General features: G+C 56.1%; 1 protein-coding gene across 1 annotated transcript; it reads right to left on the minus strand.

Moving 5' to 3' along the window:
* Positions 1-1,682: 1,682 nt before the first annotated feature.
* Positions 1,683-19,127, minus strand: CAPN11 (calpain 11). Its single transcript, XM_075554090.1, has 21 exons — positions 18,900-19,127; positions 18,271-18,340; positions 16,732-16,850; positions 15,657-15,790; positions 15,302-15,474; positions 13,525-13,604; positions 13,338-13,423; positions 13,019-13,093; positions 12,738-12,898; positions 12,440-12,603; positions 5,176-5,187; positions 4,636-4,847; positions 4,342-4,381; positions 4,179-4,244; positions 4,026-4,083; positions 3,838-3,902; positions 3,543-3,611; positions 3,239-3,317; positions 3,022-3,138; positions 2,251-2,309; positions 1,683-2,128 (listed from the first exon to the last, which is right to left on the minus strand). Exons 1-21 carry the CDS (start codon positions 19,125-19,127, stop codon positions 2,102-2,104), a joined length of 2,094 nt encoding a protein of 697 aa, XP_075410205.1. The 3' UTR covers positions 1,683-2,101.
* Positions 19,128-24,902: the final 5,775 nt, after the last annotated feature.

Consider the following 24,902-nt stretch of genomic DNA (forward strand, 5'->3'; position numbering starts at 1 on the left):
ACAGGCCCCTAATCTAAGGGAAGTTGTGGACTTTCCCTGCCAGAGATTGACCAACTTGTGCACTCATGCATTGGCCCCTTCTCAGCGACCATCAGGGAGGCCATTGGGGTGCAATCAGAAGATCAGAGTGGGGAGCTAAGGAGAGACCTGGAGGGAGGGGGGAGCGCAGGTCAAGGGCTGCAGCAGGTTGTCTCAGCCCTCTCCCTAGAGCAGAAGGCTGGGCAAGGGAGATGAGCCCGCAGGGGAGAAGCCAAGGTGATTTCAGGGCCCCCATTCCCACTCCTTTGGTAGGGGAAATGGTTTAGCAGGTGCTTTCTAACCAATAATCATTTGCATCAGAATGCCCCTGAGACAGGGAATGAACTTGTTAGGTCTCTCGATTTAGGGGACAAATGGGGCTGTCTCTCAGTGCCCACAAAGGCCCGCAGAGAGGGGATGGAAAGGAATCAGGCAGCCTTCGGACACCTATGGGAAGACCCAAACTGAGGATGCACAGACCAGGATGCCCTCACCCACCATCCTAGGCCCGAGTAAAACCAGTACCCTAGGTACATCACACAGGTGGGCCTAACCCAGCCCATGAAGTCAACCAACACCTTCCACTAGGCCTCCATCCAGAGGAGTTAAATACGCAGTGGCGGGCTCTGTCTCTGTCTCTGTCTCTCTCTCTCTAGCTCTGGTCTTGTGGCAGGTTTGAAGGCAGTGTGCTCCCGCCCCCCCACATACATCACCCAGGCTCTCAGCCTTTTCATCTCTGGGGATTCCCCAGTTTCCACACCCGTGGGGGTTCTTTTCCACGTGGTGGTTCGTGCCCAGTGGTGAGCACACCCTACCGCACCCGGGCGCGGCTTCTGCGCAGCTTGGCACGCTTTCCAGAAATAGTGTGCCGTGCCCTTTTGAGACCATAAAACCTGGACCTTTTCCCGTCCTTCAAAAAAACTGATCTGAGTGACAAAATGCGCCTCGGCCTGAATTCTTTCAGCGCTGGAAGCCAAGGACCAAGGTAGGACCCGCTCCAGACACCTAACCCGCTCACCTGTGGTGACTCTCCTCAGCCCGCTCAACCTCAGCTCAGCCCCAGGGTCTTTAGCTCATCTGTCAACCCTGCTCTCAGTCCCTGGGCAGGTCCCCATGGTTGCCACACTCGGCTGCCAGCCCAGAGGCGGCAGGTTCGAGTTTACCCTGAGGGGCTGTGAAAGATGGACGTGGTGGTCGGCTTCCAGCAGTCCTCCGCTGAACACCTGGGGCGCACAGATCCACCCTGACAGGCGGGCGGGGCGCCCCAGTCTGAGCGGATTTGACAGCAACCAGTTCAGTCTTGTCTGCCTGGGACTCCGGGCTTCCAGTCTCGAGGTCAGCAGTTCAGTTTGAAACCAGCAGCCTCTCCTCAGGAGAGGCTTTCTACCCGCGTCCTGAGCTGCCATGGGGCCAGTTCTCACCCCGTTCTGTAGGGCCACCCTTGACCTTGCTTTTGGTGTTGGCCCACAACTGCCAATAGGCGCCACCGACTGTGGGCAACAACCACGCCTTTCCCAGGGCTTCCTGGGGCTGCCCACCGTGGGTGGGACCTACCAGACCCAGCTCTGCTGGGAAATGGATTTCCTCTCAGCCGCTGTCGCCGCCACCAACCTTAACTGGCACAGAGACACGGAGCCTTGGAAGCCAGCGCCAGGGGGCTGTTTATTGTGCTCTCAGGGAGAAGGGGGTGTGGGGTGTGTGTATGTGTGTTTGTCCGGAGGAGTGGTGTCCAGGTGTGAGCGGGACAGAAGCCAGGGAGGGTGTTCTCGGCCTCCCCAGCCAGAGGGACTGGGGAAGTGTCACCTAACCCTAACGAAAAATATCCTCGGAGAAGGAGAGAGGCAGACAGAGAAGCCGAGGGCCTTGCAGAGATGCCCCGTCCATCTGGGCACCGGGAGCCTGGGGTGGGGGTGGGGGGCCCCCAGGGAAACCCTGGAGGCTGGGAGGGTGGGCTTGTAGGTCCCCCTGCTGGCATTAAGGTGGTGCACCCCTCTCCGGAGCCCCTTCCATCGGCAGAGACTGGAACCCATCCCTGCTTGCTGGATGGTGGAGGGGGCTGGGAAGCCAGCCTCTGGGAGCTGCTCTACCCCCAGAGGTTTATCTTCAGCCACTACAGGGGAGAAGAAACGGGTCTGTGGGTGGGAAGGGCTTGGGGGTGGGGCAGAAAAATCAGAGGGTGGATGGGGCTGTGGGGTGTTGCAAGCTCCCCTCCCAGCCCCCTCCTCCAGGTACCTCGTTCAGGCTCAAGCTAATGGATCCAGTGTTCTTGGGGTCACTGGTCAGGAAGTAGGCTGTTTTGAAGAGGGGGCAGGGGGAAGAGGGGCTGAGAGCTGAGTCTGAAGACCCTTTCCTAACAGGGTGGGGCACAGGAAACTCTAGTCCTTGCTCTTCCCAGCCTGGCAGGGAATGCACACTGGCAACTCTCATAGAACAGCCCCAGGGATTGAGTGCCGGGCTGCTAACGGCAAGGCCAGTGGTTCAAACCCACCAGTTGACAGTCTGCCTCTGAAAAGAGTTCAGACTCTCGGGGACAGACTGAGTCAGAATCAACTCGATGGCAGTGGGCTTTAGAGCTATCCACTTGCACATCTTCTCTGTGAATGAAGTCCTTTGACTCTTCAGGTTGGTCCTGTGAGGACCAACCAGCCAAACCAACTGCGAGGGGGCTGATGTTGGCTGGTAGAGACCCCTGCAGGACAGGATAGAACTGGCCCCATGGGTTTCTGAGGCTGCAACTCCTTCCAGGAGGAGAAACCTTCATCTCTCTACCGTAGGGCGGCTGGTGGTTTCAAACTGTTGACCTTTGGGTTAGCAGTCCAGCACTCTACCCACTCCCCGCACCAGGGCTCCTTCCTGTGAGGGCAGGACTGGCATTTCGTTATCCACCTTTCTCCGATGGGGGAAGGGAGGCAGACAGACAGACATCCAGGGGCTTGCCCTTCTCACACAGCCAGGAACGGGTCAAGCCAGGATGGGAAGCTAGGTCCCGGGGGTCCGACTCACATAACATGGCCCTCAGCTTCAGGGCACAGATGAGGAAGCCGTCGAAGGCCATGAGCTTGTTCTCGTCGGCGTACCTGGCCACCAGCACCTGCATCACCTTGTTGTTGAGCTTCAAACCTGGGGGTGAGAGAGGGGTGGGTGCAGGAAGAAGCCTCCTCCACAGCACACCCGGCGCCTCCCATTCGCTGCCCTGAAGCCTGCTCCGATCCCTGGCTACCTGCTTTCTCAAACACCAGGCGGATCTCATAGGAGTTGAGGGTGCCCGACTGGTCCTGATCACACTCCCGGAAGATGTCCTGAAGGCACAGGCAGAGGTGGGAGGGCCGCTGACAGATCCTCCTGTTTGGTGTGTGTGTGTGTGTGTGTGTGTGTGTGTGTGTACACGCACGCGTACATGCATGTGGGGGGCATGTGTGGTCACGGACACCCCCACCACCCAGCTGCAGTTCCATTCCTTTCAGAACCCCCCCTCTTCCACTCCGCCTTAGTCTAAACCCCCCACCCTGTTCCGTGCCCTTTACCGTCCACTTCTTGATACTCCTCCACAGGACTTGGAACTCCGGCAGATCCAGCTTGCCCGAGCCATCCCTCTGCATGGTGGTTAAGGGCCACAGTGGAGGGGCTTCTGGGGCAGGGGGCAGCGAGGCCCGCCCAGGCGGGAGCTCAAGACTGGGGCTCCCAGTCCTGTCATGACCAGCAGCACAGATGCTGCTGGCTGGCTACCCCGGAGCCTCCTCTCCACCAATGAGGTGGGCAGGGCCGTCCTGGGCCAGGCTGGGGGTGGGAAGGCAGGAGGCCCACTGGACTGGAAGATACATCCATGAGGTTGATCATACAGCGGCAGGCGTCCAAGGGGAATTTCTTGATCTTGAGCTCCGTGACTGTAAGGAGGGGAGGAGGTTAAGGGGTGTGGGGGAGTGGGTGGCACGAGGAGTGTCCAGGATGGGGTGCCGTCTGAGGGCAGGGGTTAGGGGACAGGGGTGTATGTGGGGTGGCTGACTCACGATTGAAGAGGACTCTGTTGAGCAGCTTCTGTAGTTCATACACGTTCATCTCTTCATCCTGGAGGGGGGCGGGGGGGGGGTGCAGAACGGGACTGCAGAGCCCAGCTCTTCAGTCCTACCTCCCTTCAGCCCCCAGCGCCGGAGCTGGCTCACCTGTCCTGACACTGCCTCAAACAGATTCAGGAACTCCTGGTCCAAGTGCGCCACAGAGACCTTCTCCTGTAGGGACCGCCGCCATGAGGAATGGGCTGTAGGACCCCACCCAGAACCCCCAGCCCTGGACTCCTCAGTAGCCCCTGGGCCCCAGCCTGCTCACCTCTTCAAGTAGATCGGCACAGTTTATTTCATCCAGTTCACTGCGGGAGAGGTGGGGAGGTGGGGGTCAGGGACTGCCAGGGGTCAGGGAGACAGGGCTTTCCTTGGGGGTGGCCAGGGCATGTTGGATCGTGGAAGCCATAGAGAACAGGTTCCAAGGGACCCAGGTTCTAACTCTGTCTCAGCTGCTGATTGGGACTTCCCCTTCCTGGGCCTAGCTCTCCTGGGCGGTATCAGAGGGGCAGAGCCAGGGCAGCCCGGAGGGCGGCTCTCTGAGCTTGGGGCAGGACCTCACCAGGACTCGCTGTGCTTCTCCGTGAAGACACGCAGCAGGAAGTCGGCCTCCTTGTTCTGGTGGTAGGTGGAGGGGATGATGATGTATTCTCCGGGGGCCAGCTGCAGCTGGCTGCTCACCTCCCGTGACTGGGAGAAGATTTCCGAGAAGCCAAGGTCCTGGTATTTCTGGAAGAACTCCTTCTTCAGGTGAATATTCTTGATGTTCTGAAACTGGATGTGCCCTGGAGGTGGGTACCGGGTGCCCGGGGTGGGGTGGGGGGCATGGGTCCCTCAAGGTGTCTTCTGGCTGCACAAAGGCAGGGGGAGGCACCCCCACCAATGGTCTTGGATTGGACACTGCCCAAGGGGCAGGTAACCCCAGCAAGGGCTCTTCCATCTGCAACCCCCATCCAGGGCTGCCAGGGGGTTGGAAGCCTCAACCCAGACCCCCCCACCCCACCCCCACCAAGCCTTTTGCTGAATTTCCCTGCTTGCCCAACTCTATGTAGTCAGGGATGGGGCAGGGCCTGCCTCCAGTCAAGTCCCACGTCTTCTATACCTCCTTTGGGACCTGGGGAGGGAAGAAAGAGGAGGGTCAGATTTCTAGGAGCAAAGGGACTCAGGCCTGCAGAAGCCAGGTGAGATGTGAGCAGTGAGGTGTGTGTGGGGGGGGGGTGGGGGGGGGCTGCAGTTCAGGACAGACTGACAGCTATCAGTGTTTCTGGCATTCAGAATCACACTGCTCGGGACAGCAGAGCACAGTGCACACGAAGTTTCCTGGGGTAAAAACTCGCAGAGATAGACATGATAGCACACCATTATTATAGAGGAAGAAAGGAGGTGGTGGTGGCGGGGGAGGTTTTCACACTAAAGGAAAAGAGTGAAGACTGCCCTGAGGCGGGGGAGGGAGGAGGGGGAGAGGGAAGGGACAGGCAGGCAAGGAGGAAGGGGGGGGGGTAAAATAACCCCCAAACACACAGGAAACTGATTGTGGAAGCGACGGTACAATATTGCTTGATGTGGTTGAACTGTGGAGTGACATAGGTATTCATTCCCAATTAAAAGTGCACCAAGGGAACAAAAGAGAGGAGAGAGAGCGCCCCATCTACGGGGAGAAGGAGTCTCCTGGGATGTTGTCTTGCTTGATGAGGTGAGCCTGGCAAACTGCGTCCAGTGTGTTTTTTCTTTGCATGTGTCCTATTCCAAACATAAAAGGTCATGCTACTAGAGGTCTAAATATAGGCATGTACACATGTAAACATATTTACATATAATGATAGGGGAATACATCAATGAGCATATGTTAAGTATCAAGGTAACAGATGCACATATTGGGCCTCTACTCAAGTACTCCCTCCACACAAGAACACTTTGTTCTAATAACCCAGCAGGCACTCTGTGATGTTCACCTTCTGGACACATCATTGAAGACAAATGGGTGCATAAGCAAGTGTGGTGAAGAAAGTTGACGGTGCCCAGCTATCAAAAGATATAGCATCAGGCATCTTAAAGGCTTGATGGTAAATAAGAGGCCATCTGGCTGAGAAGCAACAAAGCCCACATGGAAGAAGTACACAAGCCTGTGTGATCTTGAGGTGTCGATGGGATCCGGTATCAGGCATCAAAGACCCAGAACAAAAAAAATCATATCATTGTGAATGAGGGGGAGTGTGGAATGTGGACCCAAAGCCCATCTGTAGGCAACTGGACATCCCCTTACAGAAGGGTCTTGGGAAGGAGATGAGCCAGTCAGGGTGCAGTGTAGCAACAATGAAACATACAACTTTCCTCTAGTTCTTTAATGCTTTCTCCCCCCCCCTCGACTATCATGATCCCTATTCTACCTTACAAATCTAGTTAGACCAGAGGATGTACACTGGTACAGATCAGAGCTGGAAACACAGGGAATCCAGGACAGAGAAACCCCTCAGGGCCAGTAATGAGAGTAGCGATATCAGGAGGGTAAGGGGAAGATTGGGGGGGGAGTGGTAAGGGGGAAGAAAAGAGGAACCGATCACAATGATCTACATATAACCCACTCCCAGGAGGACACAACAGAAAAGTGGGTGAAGGGAGACATCCATCAGGGTAAGACATGAAAAAAAATGTTCAAGGGTTTATGAGGGAGGGAGGAAGGGGGGAGGAGGGAATGAGCTCATATCAAGGCCTCAAGTCCAGTGAAAATGATGGAAACAAATGTACGAATGTGTGACATGGATGGATGGGTTGTGATAAGAACTGTATGAGCCCCCAATAAAATGATTTAAAAACAAAACAAACCGGCATGCCACAAATCATAATAGTGAACGAGGTAAAAATGGGGAAGGGCCAGAGCCCTAGAACCCCTCCAGAGTCCCTAACCACCGGACCTCAACACTGGGCTGAATGGGTAGAGAGGGAGGAAAAGTGGAATGGAAAGGGCCTTAAATCCTTTTGTGATGCGTGAGCCTGTTTCCGAAACAAAACAAAGAATCTATATTGCTGTGGGGTGATTTCTACCATGTGACCCCAAAGCGGTGAGGCCGCTTGCCCAGCTGCAGTCCCATCCTCTAAGAAGGGCCCCGGGCTGGGATGGAAGTACTCGGGCGGGCGCATCTTCAGAATTGCCCTTCCTGGGGACCTCAGTCAGTCACATCCTGCGGGAACCAAGCTCCCTGCCGGGTCCAGTGGATCCCGACTCACCACAGCGGGCCTGAGGGTTTCCGTCCCAGACTAGAGCCCTTGGTGGGAGTCAGCCGCCTCATCCTTCTCCCCAGAAGTTAGCAGGAGATTGTGAAAAGGGGCAGGGTGCTGAGGACCAATCAGCTTGCCTGAAGATGATGTGAACCCAGAGTCTCCAGTCTACCAGACTTCTCACCCCTCACCCGCAGGAATGCTCAGAATGTCTGGTGCCTTGCGGCCCAGCCCAGGCTGGAGGCAGCAGCCTTTCCCCGCTGACCTTGGATGCTCGATGTCTGGAGGTGAGTCTCTGCACCTGGGAGTCTCAGAGCCCACAAGGAAGGCAAGACTGTGTGTGTGTGTGTGTTTGTAGGCCGCTGAGGCCAGCCCGTCCCTGCTACCACCAGACAGAGCATTAGGTAATTACGGTAAATCAGTGGACACCTTCCCTGTGGATGCTGACCAGGCCCGGGGGTTAAATGGAGCACCTTAGTCATGACGGACCTAAGCTCTCCAGAGGGGTGCAGCCAGGCGACATGTGCATGGCCTCATTCAGGGGCACCCCCTTCCCATGTCTGTCAATGGTTCCACATATACCACGGGTGGGGGGGCATCGCTAGCCACAGCCCCCCATGTGAGACAGTCTCATCACGGTGGGCTGTTGAGAAATTGGGGCCAGGACAACTCTGCACCCATGCACGCTGTGCCAGGTCCCATGGTCATCCTTCAGAGTGGGTCAGCCCCCAGAAGGCATGTTCCACCCGCCCTGCAGTCCGGGACGTGGTCACGGGGAGCCCTGGCCACCCTGACCAGTTCCCCTCTATCGCCTCCTGGTTAGCTGTGGCCCACTCCTCACCTCCACGGGCCTGGTATTGATGCGCAAGTTGGGGGAGCGGGGGACAGAATCCAAATTCTGTTGCGCAAAAGAAAAGCCAAACGCGGGCACAAAGTCCACCAAACTGCCCCTGAGAGCCTGCCACCCACCTCAGCCTCCCCGACACGCCAGGTGCCAACCACACCACTGCTGCCCACCCAGCCATTTCCAGTCCAGTGTTAGCCGTCTTCTCCCCTCCACTGAGTGTAGCCATCCACCTCAACCTGCTGGACAATTCCCGGGGTCCAAGAGACCCAGCCTCCCCCGACTGTGCAGCCTGACGGGCACTGACTCCCCAACTGCCCATGTTTCTTTAACTGCCCTTTAGCTCCTTCGACCCCTCACCTGGAGCAGCAGTATCACCAAAACCACCCCCCCCCCCACACACACACCCCCTTGCAGAGAAGCTCCAGGCCATGGTTGAATTAGCTGTGATGGCTGCCACCAGCTTCTCGCCATTCTTTTCAATACGGAATGAAGAAGGCCTATCGCCCCAGAGGCTCAGAAGTACCTACAAATACTTGGCCCCCCCAGGGACCCCTTGATTTCACACAGTGGGCAACTTAAGGGTCCCTGGACGTCTGGCCAGACTGGGACTTCCGTCCTCTGGAGGGGCAGGCTGCCCCGACCCAGTCTGGGGCGGCCCTTTTGCAGGGGTTCCATCTTGCAGGACGGAAGCCCACAGACATGTCAAAGCCAGCACGGGGGGCCAGAAGCCCGGAGACCGCCCAGAAGATGACTGTGGGCTCTGGGAGGCGGGTCGCATCTATGCCCCCGTTGACCCAGAAGAATCCCCCCGCCCCCCCCCCCTCGCTCAACTCCCTAACTCTGTGTGTGTGGTCCAGCCGGCCCCCTGACATCAGGAGAAAGGTCCAGTGCCTTCAGGGCTTTGGCGGCATGAGCATCACCCAGTTAGTGGAAGTGGTCAGTAAAGTGCCCAACAACTGAGACAAGGAGGCGGAAATGTGTCCGACTCTAGAGCCAGGCGTGATGGATGCATCCCTCCCGGAAGCCATCCTGCGGCAGCTGGGGTGGGGGTGGGGGTGTTGTGCGTCTCTGTCTGCAATGGGGCCAGCCCTGTGAGGACCACCACAGAGTAGCCGCTCCCTGGACACCACGTTTCACAGAAGGCAAAGCCTCTATATCTGCTTGGGAGGGGGGTGGTACCCCTTTCAAGTGGACACAGGCTCTAACATCAAGCCTCAACTGCTGTAAAACAGGCTCTCCTCAAGGCCTCTGCCCTCGGTCTGCCGGACACTCACTGACATGCCCAGAGCTGACGGGTACCGTTACCTGCTGATAATGGTCCCCACTTTCTCCAGATGGCTAAAGGCAGACCCACCTGCACAGAGAAGGCCTGAGAGGTGACCCAACATCTCCTTCACAAAATCATCCCTGCCCCCACCCCCATACGGAATGCCCCTGACTATGGGAAGTGACAATGGACTGTCCTTTGTAACTAGCCACCCTCTTGGGGAGAAAGTGGAACTTAACCCTTGGCCTACCACTCTCAGGGATCAGGGAGACCAGAGAGCATGAAGTGGACCCTGGAGGCCACAGTGGGAAAGTTTTGCCAGGAAACTGGGTACCAATGGCCCAAGGCCCTGCCTTCGCCCTGCTCCTGGCTTCGTGCACCCTGGGGCCCAGCAGATCCTCTCCTTTAAAATAATGTTTGGGAGGCCCATCCCTAGTAAGGCAATTCAGGGGTGACCCCACTGCCCTGGGGCTGCAGGGCCTGAAGGGTTCCAAGTTTCCGAAGCTGCCCTCAGAAACATCCCCCACGTCCTGCTAGGTGGGTGTCAGGGCCCCTTGGGAAGCCCAGGCCATCCTTTTCTGCCCGCTGACTCGGTGTGGAGGAAAAGCCATAAACAGGACCCCTTACGGCCAGCACGCACTGGGCCCCATACTGTAATATTGGTAACCCCAACTGCTGTCAGTGACCGGAAACGCCCTGTGGATCCATCACATCCAAGCCCAAACCTCATTCCCCAGCTACCCCTACATGGACCACCAGCCGGCTGGACTCCTTTGAGCCCACTCAAGTGACCCTGAGCTGAGAGCTACTTGCTGGGAAAGGCCACCACCCTGCCCTGGTCACAGAACCAGAGGCTGCCTGAGTCTGCGGAGACCAAGCGCCTCATGAACGGTCACTGCTGGAGCCCCCCACCCCTGCTCTCACACTTAGGACTAACCAAAACTGCCCGTGGAGAATGGTCTACCTTCCTGCGGGTGCTCCTTTCGGCCTGTTTGGGTCTTTAATCTGCTGACAGTCCCCACAGCTCCACACCTGGCCTTTACGGATACTGTCTCGAGACCCTGTTGTCCTCGATGCACCGATGATGCCTGCCTAGGACCCAACTGTGAGGATCTGATTGCCCCGCTGTCTGGGTGCGCACATACCCTCAAGGGGATGGGGCAGGGCCCTGGAGAAGGAGAACTGACACGTGGAAAGGGGACCCTTGCACCCTGAGGCCCTTGTACTCCCCGGACCACCGCTTGATGGGGCTGGACGTCTGATCCTGGCAGTCAGGAGACCAAAAACAAACTCCATGTGGTCAGGGGACCCACCACAAGCTCCCCACTGTCAGCCGCAACAGCAAAGCTGCCCCTTCCATGCCCTGGTACCACGTGTACACCAACCGAGAGGGGGGCCCTGAAAGTGCTGCCCACGAGTAGCCCAGAATGTGGGCATCAAAAGAGGGGACATGTAAGAAAAATCAGAAGAGGGAATTTTGAGGACGATGACCCCAATTAGAGCAGCCAGTCCACAGAGAGGACCACATGGCCGGCCCCACTATGAGACATGAGGCCCCTCACTGACCCATGGCCCTGCGGGGGACAGCATTGGAGACACAGTGTAGGAATTGCACCCAACCTGATCCCGCCACACCTAGGCAAAGCACTGGGGGAGTGCAGCGGAACAGCAAGGGAATGGAGTGGCAAGGTCCCCAGGGAATGCTGAAGGTGGACTTTGGGGCCAGGGTGTGGTGCCCCAACAGACTAGACTGGAAAACACTCCTAAAGGCCAACAAATGGTCCTTGAACGAACTACAAGCTTATCTTTCTTGTTGGAAAAAAAAAAAAAGACACCGAGAGGGAATTTTAACCCTTGGGAAAGAAACCCACCCATATACTTCCTCATTCCAGGAGCGCACCCATCCCGACCCCCTTCCTCCTGCACTAACAACCCCGACCCGATGGCGGCGCTAGAAATCCCTCTGTAATCCTGCTCACCTCCTGGTGCAGAGAAAGCACAGAAGCTACGCCCACCCGCCATTCGGGGGCGCCAGTCCCATCTCCCCTTTCAAGTCCTCCAAGGGTGCTGCCTCGTCAGTCCTGAGTTAGCCAGGGCTTTGCTGCCACAGTTGGGCCTGGGAGCTCGGGGCCAGCGACTCAGAGGACACCTGGTCAAGTGGCACAATCTAGTCCACATAACCAATGCTCCACATCCTGTCGTGGTGAGTGGTGACGGGGGTCTCCAACGCTCGCGACCACCATTGAGATAATTTATGGGCAACTCTTGGTCTCCCCCTGTCCCCAGGGAAGAGATGCAGGATGAAAAAAGACTCACAGAATGGGCCTCAAGAATCTCGGCCAGCGGGACCCCGAGACACGGAAGAGCTAGATGGTGCCCAGCGGAACACCCCCAACTCCTCTGCAAGGCGTCACATCCAAAGGTCCCGGGATGAGGAGGGGAGAAAGGGTGGCACGAAACACAAAACTCAAGGGGGTGGACCCGGAGGACACAGAGGAGGCGGGGTGGGACTGCCCCGACTAGAAACAAGAAAGCTGTGAGCTGTCCCCGCCACCCACACCACGGGAAAGTGCCAACAGAGCCAAAGAGATACGTGTTGGCTCAGTGCACGCGTCCGTGGCTGCTTCCAGAATTTTTGAAGCACAGGTATGGGGAGTGCTCCTTGGGGATTTATCCTGACCCTGCACGGGGGTGAGGGGGTGGGTGCCCGGAGCTTGGGGTGGGGGCATCCGAAGGGGCTTCTGGGAGGGAGGATGGCTATACAGGTAAAGCACAGGCTCTGCGCCTGATCGGGAGCTGGGTGGACTTGGGCAAGTGACCGCCCCTCACGGTGGCCATCAATCACGACAGTCTCTGGGACAATGGGCTTTAGGTTTTTGAGATGTGGAAGAGGGGGAGAAAGAGAAGAACAAAAACCTTGCCGGTCCCGCCTGTCTCGTGAAGCACCTCCCAGAAGGAGGGACCGTGGGGGGCACTCCTTCGCTCCCAGGGGTCTGAGGAGGTGGGAGTGGGGGGCCGGAAGAGGAGGATGCTCACCGGGAAGATGACAAAGCCGATGGTCTCCAGGTCACTGAACCGCCGCCTCCTCCTCATGTGCTTCTGCATCAGGGCCACCAGGCAGGTGCACATGGCCTCGTTGTCCTCGGGGTCGTCCTGCTCCAGGAGGCTGATCTTGAACTGCGAGTTGGCCCAGAAGGTGTCTGTGGACAGACCGGTCGGGCTCAGCCACAGGCCTGTCACCTCCGTGGGGCTGGACAGTGGGCTGGCCCCTGTGCCTGTGACCTCTGTCCCCCACCCGGGGCCTGGTTTGGTAGCCCCTCGCTGGCTCACACACCCATGTGGTCCCTGCAGCCCCCCGCGGTGCTTCCCCGCCTCCAGCTGCCCTCGTAGTAGGAGGTATGCCAGTAGCTCTTGCTGTCCCCGGAGAAGGCGTCCGGCGTCAGGTTGCAGATTTCCAGCAGCGTGTAGTTGTTCTGGAAGTCCTGGAATGCCATCCTGGGGGGTGGGGGGCACGAGGGGGCAGGGTAGTGCCTCCCCACCCAAGGGACAGGTGGGAGGGTGTCAGGGAGGGGAGGGACGGGGCGGGAGAAGAGGGGTCACCAGAGCCACACTGACCAGAACTCCCCATCCTCCTTCTTTTGCCACAGTTGCTTCCGGATGTCGGGTGGCACCTCAAGCCACTCCCTGGAGCTGAGGCAGAGGGTGGGAGTGGAGGGAGAGGGGCAGGGGGCAGGAGATGAGGCAACCCCTTTTCGTACCTCCCCCTCCTCGTCTCCCCTCTTCCCCCCATTCCCCTCAGTCCAGAATGCTGCCTGCTGGGGCCCTGAGTTAGATGCCAGGGGCTGGCCTGCTGCCGCCCATGGCATCCCCCAACTTTGCAGGCCTGCGGTATCCTTGACTCACCCGAGAGCCGAGCCCTGGGCTGGCCACCTACTTGTCACTCCAGGCCCCAGTCCACTCCTTTTGGCCCCAGGGGTTCCGGAGACGAATCAGTGTTTTCATGGTACCATGGTGGAAGACCTGCGGGGTGCAGGAGAGGGGTGTGTGTGTGTAGGTGACAGGTCAGGGGAAGACGGTGAGGAGGGGGCTCTCCTCCGTCAGGGGCCAGTGTGAGGACTCACATCATAAAGGCCGGTCACTGAATAAGCGTGTCCTCGCACCAGATTCCTCCTGGTCATGGATTCCATGTCTTCGCCGCTGTCTTCCATCTGCAGGGGGCAGAGGGAGGGGCCTCAGGATCTGCTCAGGTACAGGGGACTGCTCTCAGGGCTCATGGGAAGAACAAACAAACAGACAGACAGACGGACACCCTATTTGGGCACTGGTGTGGGTTCCCCAGGCGCTGGCCGACTCGCCCTGGTGGGCTTGCTAAAGTCAGTGGTTCTCAACCTTCCTCCTGCAGCGACCCTTTCATACAGTTCCTCATGTGGCGGTGACCCCCCAACCATAACTTTATTTTCATTGCTACTTCATCACAGTCATGTTGCTGCTTTTATGAAGTGGGTGACCCCTGTGAAAGGGTTATTTGACCCCCAATGTAAATGGAAGTACCAGGTCACAGCCAGGGAGCTCCAATCCCAGTCTGTCTTCCTTGGTCTTCCTCAGGGTCACACATGTTTCTGTGCATTCCTGTCCCACATGCAGGCACACACACACACACACACGTCAAGATCTAGGACATCCCAGCTCTACGGGAATTCCTTTCTTGGCCACACTACCTTCTGAGCTGCCCCCCAGGACTGACAGGAACAAGTGACAAGCAGGAGCCTCTGATTCACCGGGTGGGGCTTGTCACCTCCAGTCACAAACAGAAAATGTCTGGATCCCAGGTCAGGGACAGGCACGATGAGGGTGTGGCAGTTTCTGGTCCAAGTCTGCATAGCCCAGAATTTTACTCATGGGCCCTCACATATTTCCAAAGGTCACACTTAAAAAAGTAAAATGTGATCTCTGGAGTTCCTGGGCGAAGTTTCCCCAGCGGTGTACGCCCTCCGTCCACAATTCTCTGCAGGAGAACAGCGAGGGGGGCTCTCTGCTCTGGGAAACCCACAGGGGCAGTTCTACCCTGTCCTCCAGGGCCAGCATCCCCTCGGAGGCAGTGAGTTTGGTTTCTGCGCCTCCCTCTCCCTTTGTGTTTGCAGGGTGTTCCTCTCAGTGGCTGAGCAGTATTCTGTGGTCAGGCTGTACCACAGTGGGCCCAACTGTTCATCCTTATGAGTAAGCGGCTGCGAACATTCTGTACAGACTTTCATGAAAGCATGTCTTCAATTCTGAGGGGTCACTGCCTAAGTGCACCGTGGGCAGCTCTTTTGTGTATCGGAGTGTGCATGTGTGGAGAACCTGCTGTGGTGGTGTAGGGGACTGTGTGCACAAGTCTGGCAGTTTGAATCCACCGGAGGCTCGGCAGGACAAAGCCGAGGCTATCTAGTCCCATCAAGAGTGACAGTCTCAGAAACCCACAGGGTTTGGATTTGGGGAGCTTGTTGTGTGTAGGTACCAGCCCGGTCCCGGGGTCCAGTGAGTTCACAGCCCTCCTGCAGGGTGACAACTTTCTGGAGAAGGTGGGCCAGGAGTAAGGATACAGATAAGCAGGATAATTTCAGGTCATGATAAATGTTGGGGAGTAAAATCAGAGCCCAGTTGCGAGTAAATGGGGTGGAACATCTAAATGGATAGATAGATGATAGATGATAGATAGATAGATAGATAGATAGATAGATAGATAGATAGATAGATAGATAGATAGATGATAGACAGGAAAGAAAGGGGCCCTTGAGCAGGAAGGTGGATGATACAGAGCTGACATCTGGGGAAAGAGCCTGTGGGATGAAAGCGGCATCAGGTACAAAGGCCCGGAGGCAGGACCAAGCTTGGTGCCTGAGGGGCCTGGGGTTCTGCTTACTTCGATGGAGCAGCCCATGAGGGAAGATAGGTCCAGGGCCTTCCTAATGAGCTTCCGCAGGTTCTGGGACGGTGCCTGGAGTTGGAAGCTCTGGGCCACACCCCCAGTGAAGTCCTCAAAGCCTTCCACGGTGCTGCCCCCTATTAGTGCTTCGTAGGATCCGTTCAGCCTGTGGGCGAGGGGTGGAGGTGGGAGCTGGGACCTTGGGGTGGTAGGGCAGGGGGCCAAGGAGGGCTGCCCTACCTACCGCTGCACTGCTCCTTCCGTTGATGCTAGCTGCCCCCGGGCCTGCCAGCTGCTGGGGTGGGGGGGCACAGCGGCAAGCCCCCCTCCTTGGCTCCGGGCACTCACTTGGCATAGGCCTTCTCCAGCAGGGCGCTCCAGAACTCAGTGGCCTCGGCGGAGTGCAGGAAAGTCAGCTTGTTATTTTTGGTGGGCAATCGGTCATCCACTACCACGTCCACCCACTGGCCGAACTGCCAAATCTGCGGGCAGCGAGGTGGGCCTCGGTGGGACACTGGGTCTCTTCCCATATATACAGAAAACACACACACACACACACACACACACACACACACACACACACACACACCCAGCACCTCCTGGTGGCCTTGTCTGGTTACATTCCCGTGTCAGTGACCACCTGGCAGAGACCTCACTCACGTCTTTTTTTTAAAAAATGATACAAAGTTCACTTTAATTTCATTAAAGATGGGGGAGGGGAAAATGAGATGATACAAGGGCTCAAGTAGAATTATGTTTTCAGAACGATGATGGCAACAAATGTACAAGTGTGCTTGACTGGATGGATGGATGGATGGATGGATGGATGGGCTGTGGTAAGAGCTGTACGATCCCCCAATAAAATGATTTAAATATTTTTTCATGAAAGGCAGGAATATAAAGATTGGCTCAATTTTACTTTTCGTTTCCCGAATAGTTACTTATTTCCCTACTATCTTCTCCTCTGCTCCGGCCCTTCCTCTGGGAGAGAGAGGGGCAAGGGGCATCTGGACTTTCGGATTTCCGCGGTCTTAAAGCCTCTTCAAAATTCAGGATCTACAGGTATTCTGTGCCACGGTGAATTTCCCCCCACGTTGCTCAGTTTAAAGACTGTGTCAGCCTGAGGGCTTCAAAAAGTTCATGGAAAAATTCTGTTACTCCTTTCCCCGTGGATTTTCCGAGGACCCCCCACGTGGCGCTGTGCGGCGGGCATGGACATGCAGTGGCAGCAGGGGGGGGAGGGTCAAACGATGGCGACTTGCTCTGATAAGTGCTGTTTTTTTCTTCAAAAGGCAAGAAGACGGGCTCACTTCACAGCGTATACACAGGCGCTCTCTCTCTCTCTCTCTCTCTCTCTCTCTCTCACACACACGCACGCACGCACGCACTGAGCACCTCTGCCTCGCAGATTGCCTGCCTTCACCTGAAAGTGGAAGATGCCGGCGTAGTTCTTCTTGAAGCTCTGCCCCCTGGGCACGACACGGTTCAGCAGCGTGGGGTTGACGGTGAGGGAGCCGATGGCAGCCAGCAACCAGCAGTCCCCTGGAAAGACCACCAGTGAGTGTGTGTGTGAGAGAGAGAGTGTGTGTGTGTGTGTCCCAGAATCCAGGTGTGTGTGTGTGTGTGTCCCAGAATCCAGGTATGTGTGAGTGTGTGTGTGTGTGTGTGTGTCCTAGAATCCAGGTGTGTGTGTGTGTGTGTCCCAGAATCCAGGTATGTGTGAGTGTGTGTGTGTCCTAGAATACAGGTGTGTGTGTGTGTGTGTCCTAGACTCCAGGTGTGTGTGTGTGTATATCCCAGAATCCAGGTATGTGTGAGTGTGTGTGTGTATGTGTGTGTGTCCTAGAATCCAGGTGTGTGTGTGTGTATGTGTGTCCTAGAATCCAGGTGTGTGTGTGTGTGTCCTAGAATCCAGGTGTGTGTGTGTGTGTGTGTGTGTGTGTGTGTCCCAGAATCCAGGTATGTGTGAGTGTGTGTGTGTGTGTGTGTCCTAGAATCCAGGTGTGTGTGTGTCCTAGAATCCAGGTGTGTGTGTGTGTATATCCCAGAATCCAGGTATGTGTGAGTGTGTATGTGTGTGTGTCCCAGAATCCAGGTGTGTGTGTGTGTGTGTGTGTGTGTGTCCCAGAATCCAGGTGTGTGTGAGTGTGTGTGTGTGTGTGTGTGTCCCAGAATCCAGGTCCCAGGGGAGCAGACCCCTGGCTCTGAGGGGGTGGGCATGAGCCAATAAGAATGCCCCTTCCCCTCAGGTGTGTCCGGGGAAGAGGTCAGTAGGGAGACACTGAGGGCAGGAGGACAGACTTTGGGGAAAGGAGCTCCTGAAGCTTCCCCACTAGTCAAGTGGACCCACAAGATCAAGCCGGAGGTTGGTTCTTTGGACCCTTAGGGAAGAGGGATCTCTGGCCTCCAGGTCTTCCGGACTCCTTCCCTCAGACTCCACCCTCACCTCAGAGTGCCCAAGACGGCCCTCCCCGAGGGCGTCCACATGGCGTGGACACTCCAGCGGCCCTGCGAAGAGGCCTCCCTCAGATGACGGACTGACAGCTCCCCGTGAAAGACCCTGGACCAGACCCACCCAGAGACACCGCCCGCTTCTGATTCTGACCCCGGGAACCTGACACACTGGGAACCTGATGTGATGGCCGCCGCTTGTGGTGGTAGTGACAGAGCTCTGGGGTCATTTGTTAGGTGGTCGTAGAGAAGTCAGAACAGTGACCCCCCATCCCCCCACCCCCCCCCACCCCCGCCGCAAGAGCCAGGCTGCAGCAAGTCCTGGCCGCATCCCCAGGCGAGGGGGAGGGCTGAGGGAGCCAGGCCAAGTCTGACACTCCCAGAAGGTGTGGGAGGAAGAAACAGAAGCGGGTCAAGTTCCCCAGCCCCCAAAGACACCCTGCCTTCCCCCTCCGCATGGCCCCTCAACTCCCCTCCCCGTGGAGAGCAGCCCTGCCCGAGCCCCACTCACCAAGCCCGCCCTGGCAGATGTCTGTCTGCGTGGCTCCATCTACAATGAACTGCGGGTTCCTTGTGATTTCCTGCGGTGAAGGGGTGGTGGGGTCTGGGGTCCCCTGACAGCCTGCCTTCCACCCAGCCTCCCGTCCACTTTGCCAGGGGGAACCTCCCACAGACTTCTAGGGCAGTGGTTCTCAAACTTCCTAAGACCGTGACCCTTTCACACAGTTCCTCATGTGGTGTGGTGACCCCCAACTGTAACATTATTTTTTAAATTTCATAACATTATTTTCATTGCTACTTCATCCCTGTCATTTTGCTACTGTGATGAATGGGGCGACCCCTGTGAAAAGGCCGCTTGACGCCCGTGTTGAGAACCGCTGCTCTAGGGGAGGCATGGAGGCGGAGCGGGGAGGGCCCAGGGCTGACTCCGTGAAGCTGCAGGTTGCTGTAGGAGTTTGGGTAACTTTTCTGAGGGGAGTCTGAGAGTTTGTGCTTAAGAATGTCCAGGACTGTCCCCAGCAGGAGAGCGGGGGGCGGGGGGAGCATCGTGCCAGGGCCAGACTGTGGTAGAAGAGGGTTGGGATTTGTCCCAGGGATTGGGGCTTGCTCAGTCCTTGGCCTCCCCCGTCTAGGGCTCACCTTGGGCCGGTGCCAGATGATGTTCTGCACCTTACTGGACTTGGGCCCCAGATCCTTGAAGCCCAGCGACGAGACGTCTGCTGGGAACAAGGGGTCCTCGAACAGCATCCCCGTCTTCAGACAGGCAGCCTGCAGCTCCTCGAAGTTCTGGTTTCGGAAGACTTCTGCGTTGTTGTGCTGGCCCAGGCCCTTGGCCCGCAGTCGGTTGTGGCTGATGCGATCCGCCATTTCTTTGCAGGTGAACACGAACCTCAATGACAGACACAGACAGACAGCCCCCTGTGCAAATGGGCAGACAAACAGACAGACCCAGAAGGGGGAGCAGGGCCAGAGACAGAAGGCTACCCACAAAGTGCAGGAGGAGGCTGCTTCTGGACAAACCCGGGGGCCTGGGGACCCCGATGGGGCAGTTCAGCTCTGTCCCACAGGGTCGCTGTGGTGTCAGATGGACATGGTTCACAGCAGGGGCTTCCGGAGCTTTTGATTTGGGGGTACGAGCAGTCAGTGGACTATCACTCGGCCATAAATGGGAATGAAGTCCCTGGGTACACAATCACTTCAGCCACTTTCAAACAAAGTTGAGCAGGAAAGGTGGGCAGAGGCAGGAGGTGGGTGGGGAGGAAGGATGAGCATGGCCATGTGCTGCAAAGCCGCTGGACATCTCCCGGATGCTGAATGGGAGCCTAAGCAGGACACACCTTAGAAGCAGGCTGCTGGGTGACATGGAACATCCAGCAGAGGACGTGTGGGCCACCACGTAGTGTGAAACCACAAGCCCTCCGTGGTTTTGCTGATGGGTGGGAGGGGGTGTGGGGGGAGTTCCTGCTCAGGGAGCACCAAGATCATTTGGGAAGGGGCAAGGCCACATGAAGGCTGTAACTCAGCGGTTCTCAACCTGTGGGTCGCGACCCCTTTGGGGGTCCAATGACCCTTTCACAGGGGTCACCTGATTCGTAATAGTAGCAAAACGACAGTGATGAATTAGCAAGGAAAATAATGTTATAGTTGGGGGGCGGGGGCACCACCACATGAAGAACTATATTCAAGGGTCGCGGCATCAGGAAGGTTGAGAACCACTGAATTGTAACCAGAGTGGCTGAATGAGAAATCAATTGTTGACTTGGCTAATTGTGTTGGGTGTGTGTTTCACCGTAATTTCAAAACAAAATAAAAACAAAACAATAAAAAGCCAAAACAAAAAAGGAATTTGCCTTGGATCTGCTAGGGAACCCGAAAATAGACAAATGGCCAATCAGTAGATGGAAAAAAAAAAAAGACTAACTCTTCATTAGCCTTCAGGGAAATAATCCCAGGTCACAATGACATCCCCTCCCCACCCGCCAGGACGCTTCAAACAAATACAAGAGGAAGGAGAGCAAGACAGGGAGACCTTTGCACCTTCCCATCTCCTGCTAGTGGGACCCGCGCCCCCAGGGTCCCTGAGTCCCTGAGTGCCGGTGTGGCTCAGCACCTCCCCTCCACAGGCGTTGTAGACGCAGGTGCAAATGCTCCCCCATGGATTTCGGTCCCAACTGTGCGGTGCTTCTTAATATGAGTGGATGATTGAACTGCCAGGGTGTAGGATCAGTGGACTGGGTGCCCATCCAAATGTAGAAACAAAATAAAAAGGAAATGTGGGCTCACACAGAAACTTGTGCGCGCATGTGCCTAGCAGCGTTACACATCATCGTCGACAAGCAGGGGAAACGCAGGCGTCTGTGGAGTGACGGATGGGACAAGACAGTGCGGCACGTCCATAACACGGAGCAGTGTTTGGCAGTGAACAGGAATGGAGTACTGATACAGGCAACGGCATGGGTGAACCTTGCTACGTTAGGCTAAAGAAGCCGATCACGTCGTTGTGATAAGAGTTGTATGAGTCCCCAATAAAATGATTCAATAAAATAAAAAAATTAGGGTCACGGGGAGGAGACAAGCCAGTCAGGGTGCAGCAGTGTAGCAACGATGAAACAAACAACTTCCCTCTAGTTCCTAAATGCTTCCTCCCCCCACTAGCAAGATCCCAATTCTACCTTACAAATCCAGTTAGACCAGAGGATGGACACTGGTACAGATAGGAACTGGAAACACAGGGACTCCAGGGCGGATGATCCCTTCAGGATCAGTGGTGAGAGTGGCGATACTGGGAGGGTGGAGGGAAGGTGGGGTGGAAAGGGGGAACTGATTACAAAGATATACATATAACCTCTTACCTAGGGGATGGACAACAGAAAGCGGGTGAAGGGAGACGTCGGATAGTGTAAGATATGACAAAATAATAATTTATAAATTATCAAGGGTTCATGAGGGAGGGGGAAGCTGGGAGGGAGGTGAAAAAAGAATGAGGAACTGATACCAAGGGCTCAAGCAGAAAGCAAATGCTTTGAGAATGATGAGGGCAACAAATGTACAAATGTGCTTGACACAATGGATGGATGTATGGATTGTGATGAGTTGTACAAGCCCCCAATAAAATGATTAAATAAAAAAATTACATGCAGCAAGTGAGAAAAAAAAGGAAAGACGCCAATCACAGAAGACCACATATTGTAGGAGTCCATTAATATAATATGCCCTCTTAAAAAATAATAATATGCCCTCTTGCTCAAAACCCACTGCCGTCGAGTCGATTTCGACTCAGAGTGGCCCTACAGGACAAGGTCAAACGGTCCGTGGGGGTTTCTAAGACTGCGACTCTTTCGGGGAGTGGAGAGCCTCCTCTTTCCCCTGAGGAGCGGCTGGGGGTTTCCAACTGCCGGCCTTGCAATTAGCAGTCCACCAAGGCTGGCTCAGTCTAGAGAGATGGCAGCTAGGCTCATGGTTGGCGAGGGCCTGTGGGGGTGGGAGCGCTCGCCCCAGTGCTGAAAGCCCACGGGGCTTCTTCGGAGCGATGCTCATGTTCTGAGACTGACCGTTGTGTTGGCCGCACAATTCGGAACCTCCTAAAGGCTGATGGGTGAAACACTCTAAGTGGCTGAACTGTGTGGTGTGGGAACGACGTCTCAGCGAAGCCGCTTTCACACAAAGGCCTGCAGCCCATGCCCAGCACGACCGGCTGGTGGGTGTGGAAACACACCTACCCCTCTTTGTGTATCGACGACCTCATCACCCAACGTTTTGTGTCTACACACAGTGGAAAATAGAGCATCAAAACAACTCGCTCTCTGACTAGGCTGGGCCTGAAGAAGCCCGCCCACCAGGTGAGAGGTGAGTGTGGCCAGGTGAGAGGTGAGCTTGAAGGCCCTGTGTCCACTGGGCTGGGTAGTCATGCTCAGCAGTTTGGCAGTTAGGGCAGGGCTCCAGTTGGTGGTTACCCCACGATGGAGTCCTCTCCCACCTTGTGACCCGATGCAGTCCGTTCCCCATTCACAACCCACTGGCTTTCACCTGGGGACCTAGTCCTTGGGCCGTAACAGTGATGGCAAAGGAGACGCGGGGCAATGGGTTACCGAGGATAACAAGTGTCCCCAGGTGATGCTCAACCGCTGACCCAGAGCTGGCCGGTTTGAACCTGCCCAATGCATCTTGGAAGAAAACACCTAGTTGAGGGGAGGAAGGGGGAAACTGATCGCAAGGATCAACACATAACACTCCCCACCCGACTCCAGGGGGATGAACAACAAAATTGTGGGTGAAGGGAGACAGTGGTCAGTGTAAGAGATGAAAATAGCAATAATTGAGCATTTATCAAGGCGGGGAAGGGAGGGAGAAGGGAGGGGAAAAAAGAGAAGCTGATACTAGGGGCTCAAGTAGAAAGCAAATGTTTAGAAAATGATGATAGGGGAGGGAAGGGGGAAAATGAGGAGCTGATACCAAGGGCTCAAGTAGAAAACAAATGTTTTGAGAATGGTGAGGGCAACAAATGTACACATGTGCTTGACACACAATGGATTGTGATAAGATCTGTACGGGCCCCCAATAAGATGATTTTTTAAAAATGATGATGGCAACATATGTACAGATACGCTTGATCCAATTGATGTATGGAATGCGGTTAAGAATGGTAAGAGCCCCGATAAAATGATTAACAAGAAAAGACCTAGTTGTCTGTTCCCCCAAAAGATGAAAAATCCACCAAACACAAAAAAAATTTTTTTCTTTCTTTTTTTTTTCTTCAAACCCATTTTTGTTGAGCAGATTCTGACCCCAGGAAACCGCAGAGGACAGAGGTAAAGGGCCCCCACAGGCCTTCCAAGGCTGCTCTTTAAGGGAAGCAGATGGCCTCGTCTTTCCCCCATAGGGTATTGAGTGGGCTCAAACGGCTCACCTTCCTGTTAGTAGGCACCATGGCCCTTCTTGTAAAGACTACATTCAGGAGACCCCGTGGATCAGTTCTCCTCTGTCTCTCCCCGCAGGTGGGGACAGCAGCAGCAAAGCAGGCAAAAGGGAAGCTCAAGGGAGCAGCCAGCGGGAGAAAGTGGCCTTGTGGGGGTAGAGGGCTGCTCTGAGAGGGCAAGTCCGGGGCTGAGCCAACTGGGCTTCCACCCCACCCATGGGACTGCCGGGCCACAGAGCTGCATGCCTGAGAAGCTCCCCTCCTACCAGTTACTGTCCCCTCACTGCCCCGCTTTCTCAGCTGACTGGAGAGCCAAGGTCCTTGAAGACATCACGGGCATCCCCTGTCTGTAACCCAGCGTCCGTCCCTCCTGCTTCCCTTTCTGTGTTCTCTTCCCTCCCTCTGTTCCAGCTAACGCTCCCCTGCGACCCCCTCTGGACTGGGCTTATGAAGGAAATGCTTTGATGATCACATTTTAAAAAGTGTTGTTACCCCCCGTTTCCTGGCAGTTGGGTTGTGAAACCCTGGCCCATGGTCCACCAAACACCAAATACCAAAAACCAACCAACCCACTGCCATTCCGACTCATAGGCACCCTGTAAGAGTGCCCCTGGAGGATAAGGTACAAGTGCCCCCCCCACTTTGGGTTTCTGAGGCTTTACATCTTTTCAGGAGCAAACAGCCTTATCTCCTCCTCCCCACCCTTCTCCACCCCCATGGCTCGATGCTTTCAAACCTACAACCTTGTGTTAAGTAGCTCAAAGGGCTCCCCTATACAGGGAAAGGTCAACATTCACTGTGGGGCCAGCCTTCTAAACCATCTGTTCTGAGGCATAGAGGGGTGTGATGGGAGAGCTGAAGTGTGGGTGCTGGGGCAGGGCAGGGACCTGGTGGGAGAGGAGGTGGCCACTGTCACAGTTACCACTCTGGGCCCAGGCCGCATGTCCGCCCAGCACCTTGGCCAGTGGGCAGCAAATGGTGGGGAGCCTGGCTAAAGTAGGGGGACTGAGTCTGAGTACCCCCAGCGTCCTCACTCCTGCCAGAATCCCCCCATCACCCACTTTGCCCCTGTGAGCCTGTCTTCATGGATCCAAACCACACCCACCGGGGGTGCACCTGGACTGGCAGTTTGGGGTAACACACTTAGATGTGGGAGGCTTCCCCTCAACCCCCGGAAGAGAGCAAGGCAGTAAGGGTGCACACTGAGGAGAAGAGAGGTGGGGACCGGCCCACTCCTTCTGGAGGGAGCACCTGGAGCCCCAGGCTGCACCCTGCACACACGATGGGACCACGCAGGTCAACTTGAGGCTCCCATTGGTGTGGGAGTGTCCAGACGGTCAGGAGGCTCCATGCCCCCTGCCCCACCCCTCTCCCCTTAGGGGATGGGGTCCTACCAACTCAAAGGTTGAGTTCAGTCCGAAAGCCACACCTCTAGGTCTTGGCCTAGGGACTGAGCCCTGGAGGGGGGCGGACAATGGGAGGGACACTGCTGGGTGTAAGAAAGGCCCTCCATTTGGAGTCCTCTGCAGAGCATCTAGGGAGCCCTGGCGGGTTTCCAGTTGGGCTACTGGGCTCAAGGTCAGCAGTTGGAGAGCACTGGCTGCCCTGCAGGCGTGGGGGTGGGGGTGGGGGAAGAGGAGGCTTTCTGTCGGGCATCCTGCAGGGGCGGCTCCGCCTAGTCCCTGTCCTAGAAGGTCCCTGTGAATTGGCACCGACAGTGAGACAGG

The sequence above is a fragment of the Tenrec ecaudatus genome, chromosome 7 (assembly GCF_050624435.1).
Source record: "Tenrec ecaudatus isolate mTenEca1 chromosome 7, mTenEca1.hap1, whole genome shotgun sequence".
In the NCBI taxonomy this organism is placed as follows: domain Eukaryota; kingdom Metazoa; phylum Chordata; class Mammalia; order Afrosoricida; family Tenrecidae; genus Tenrec; species Tenrec ecaudatus.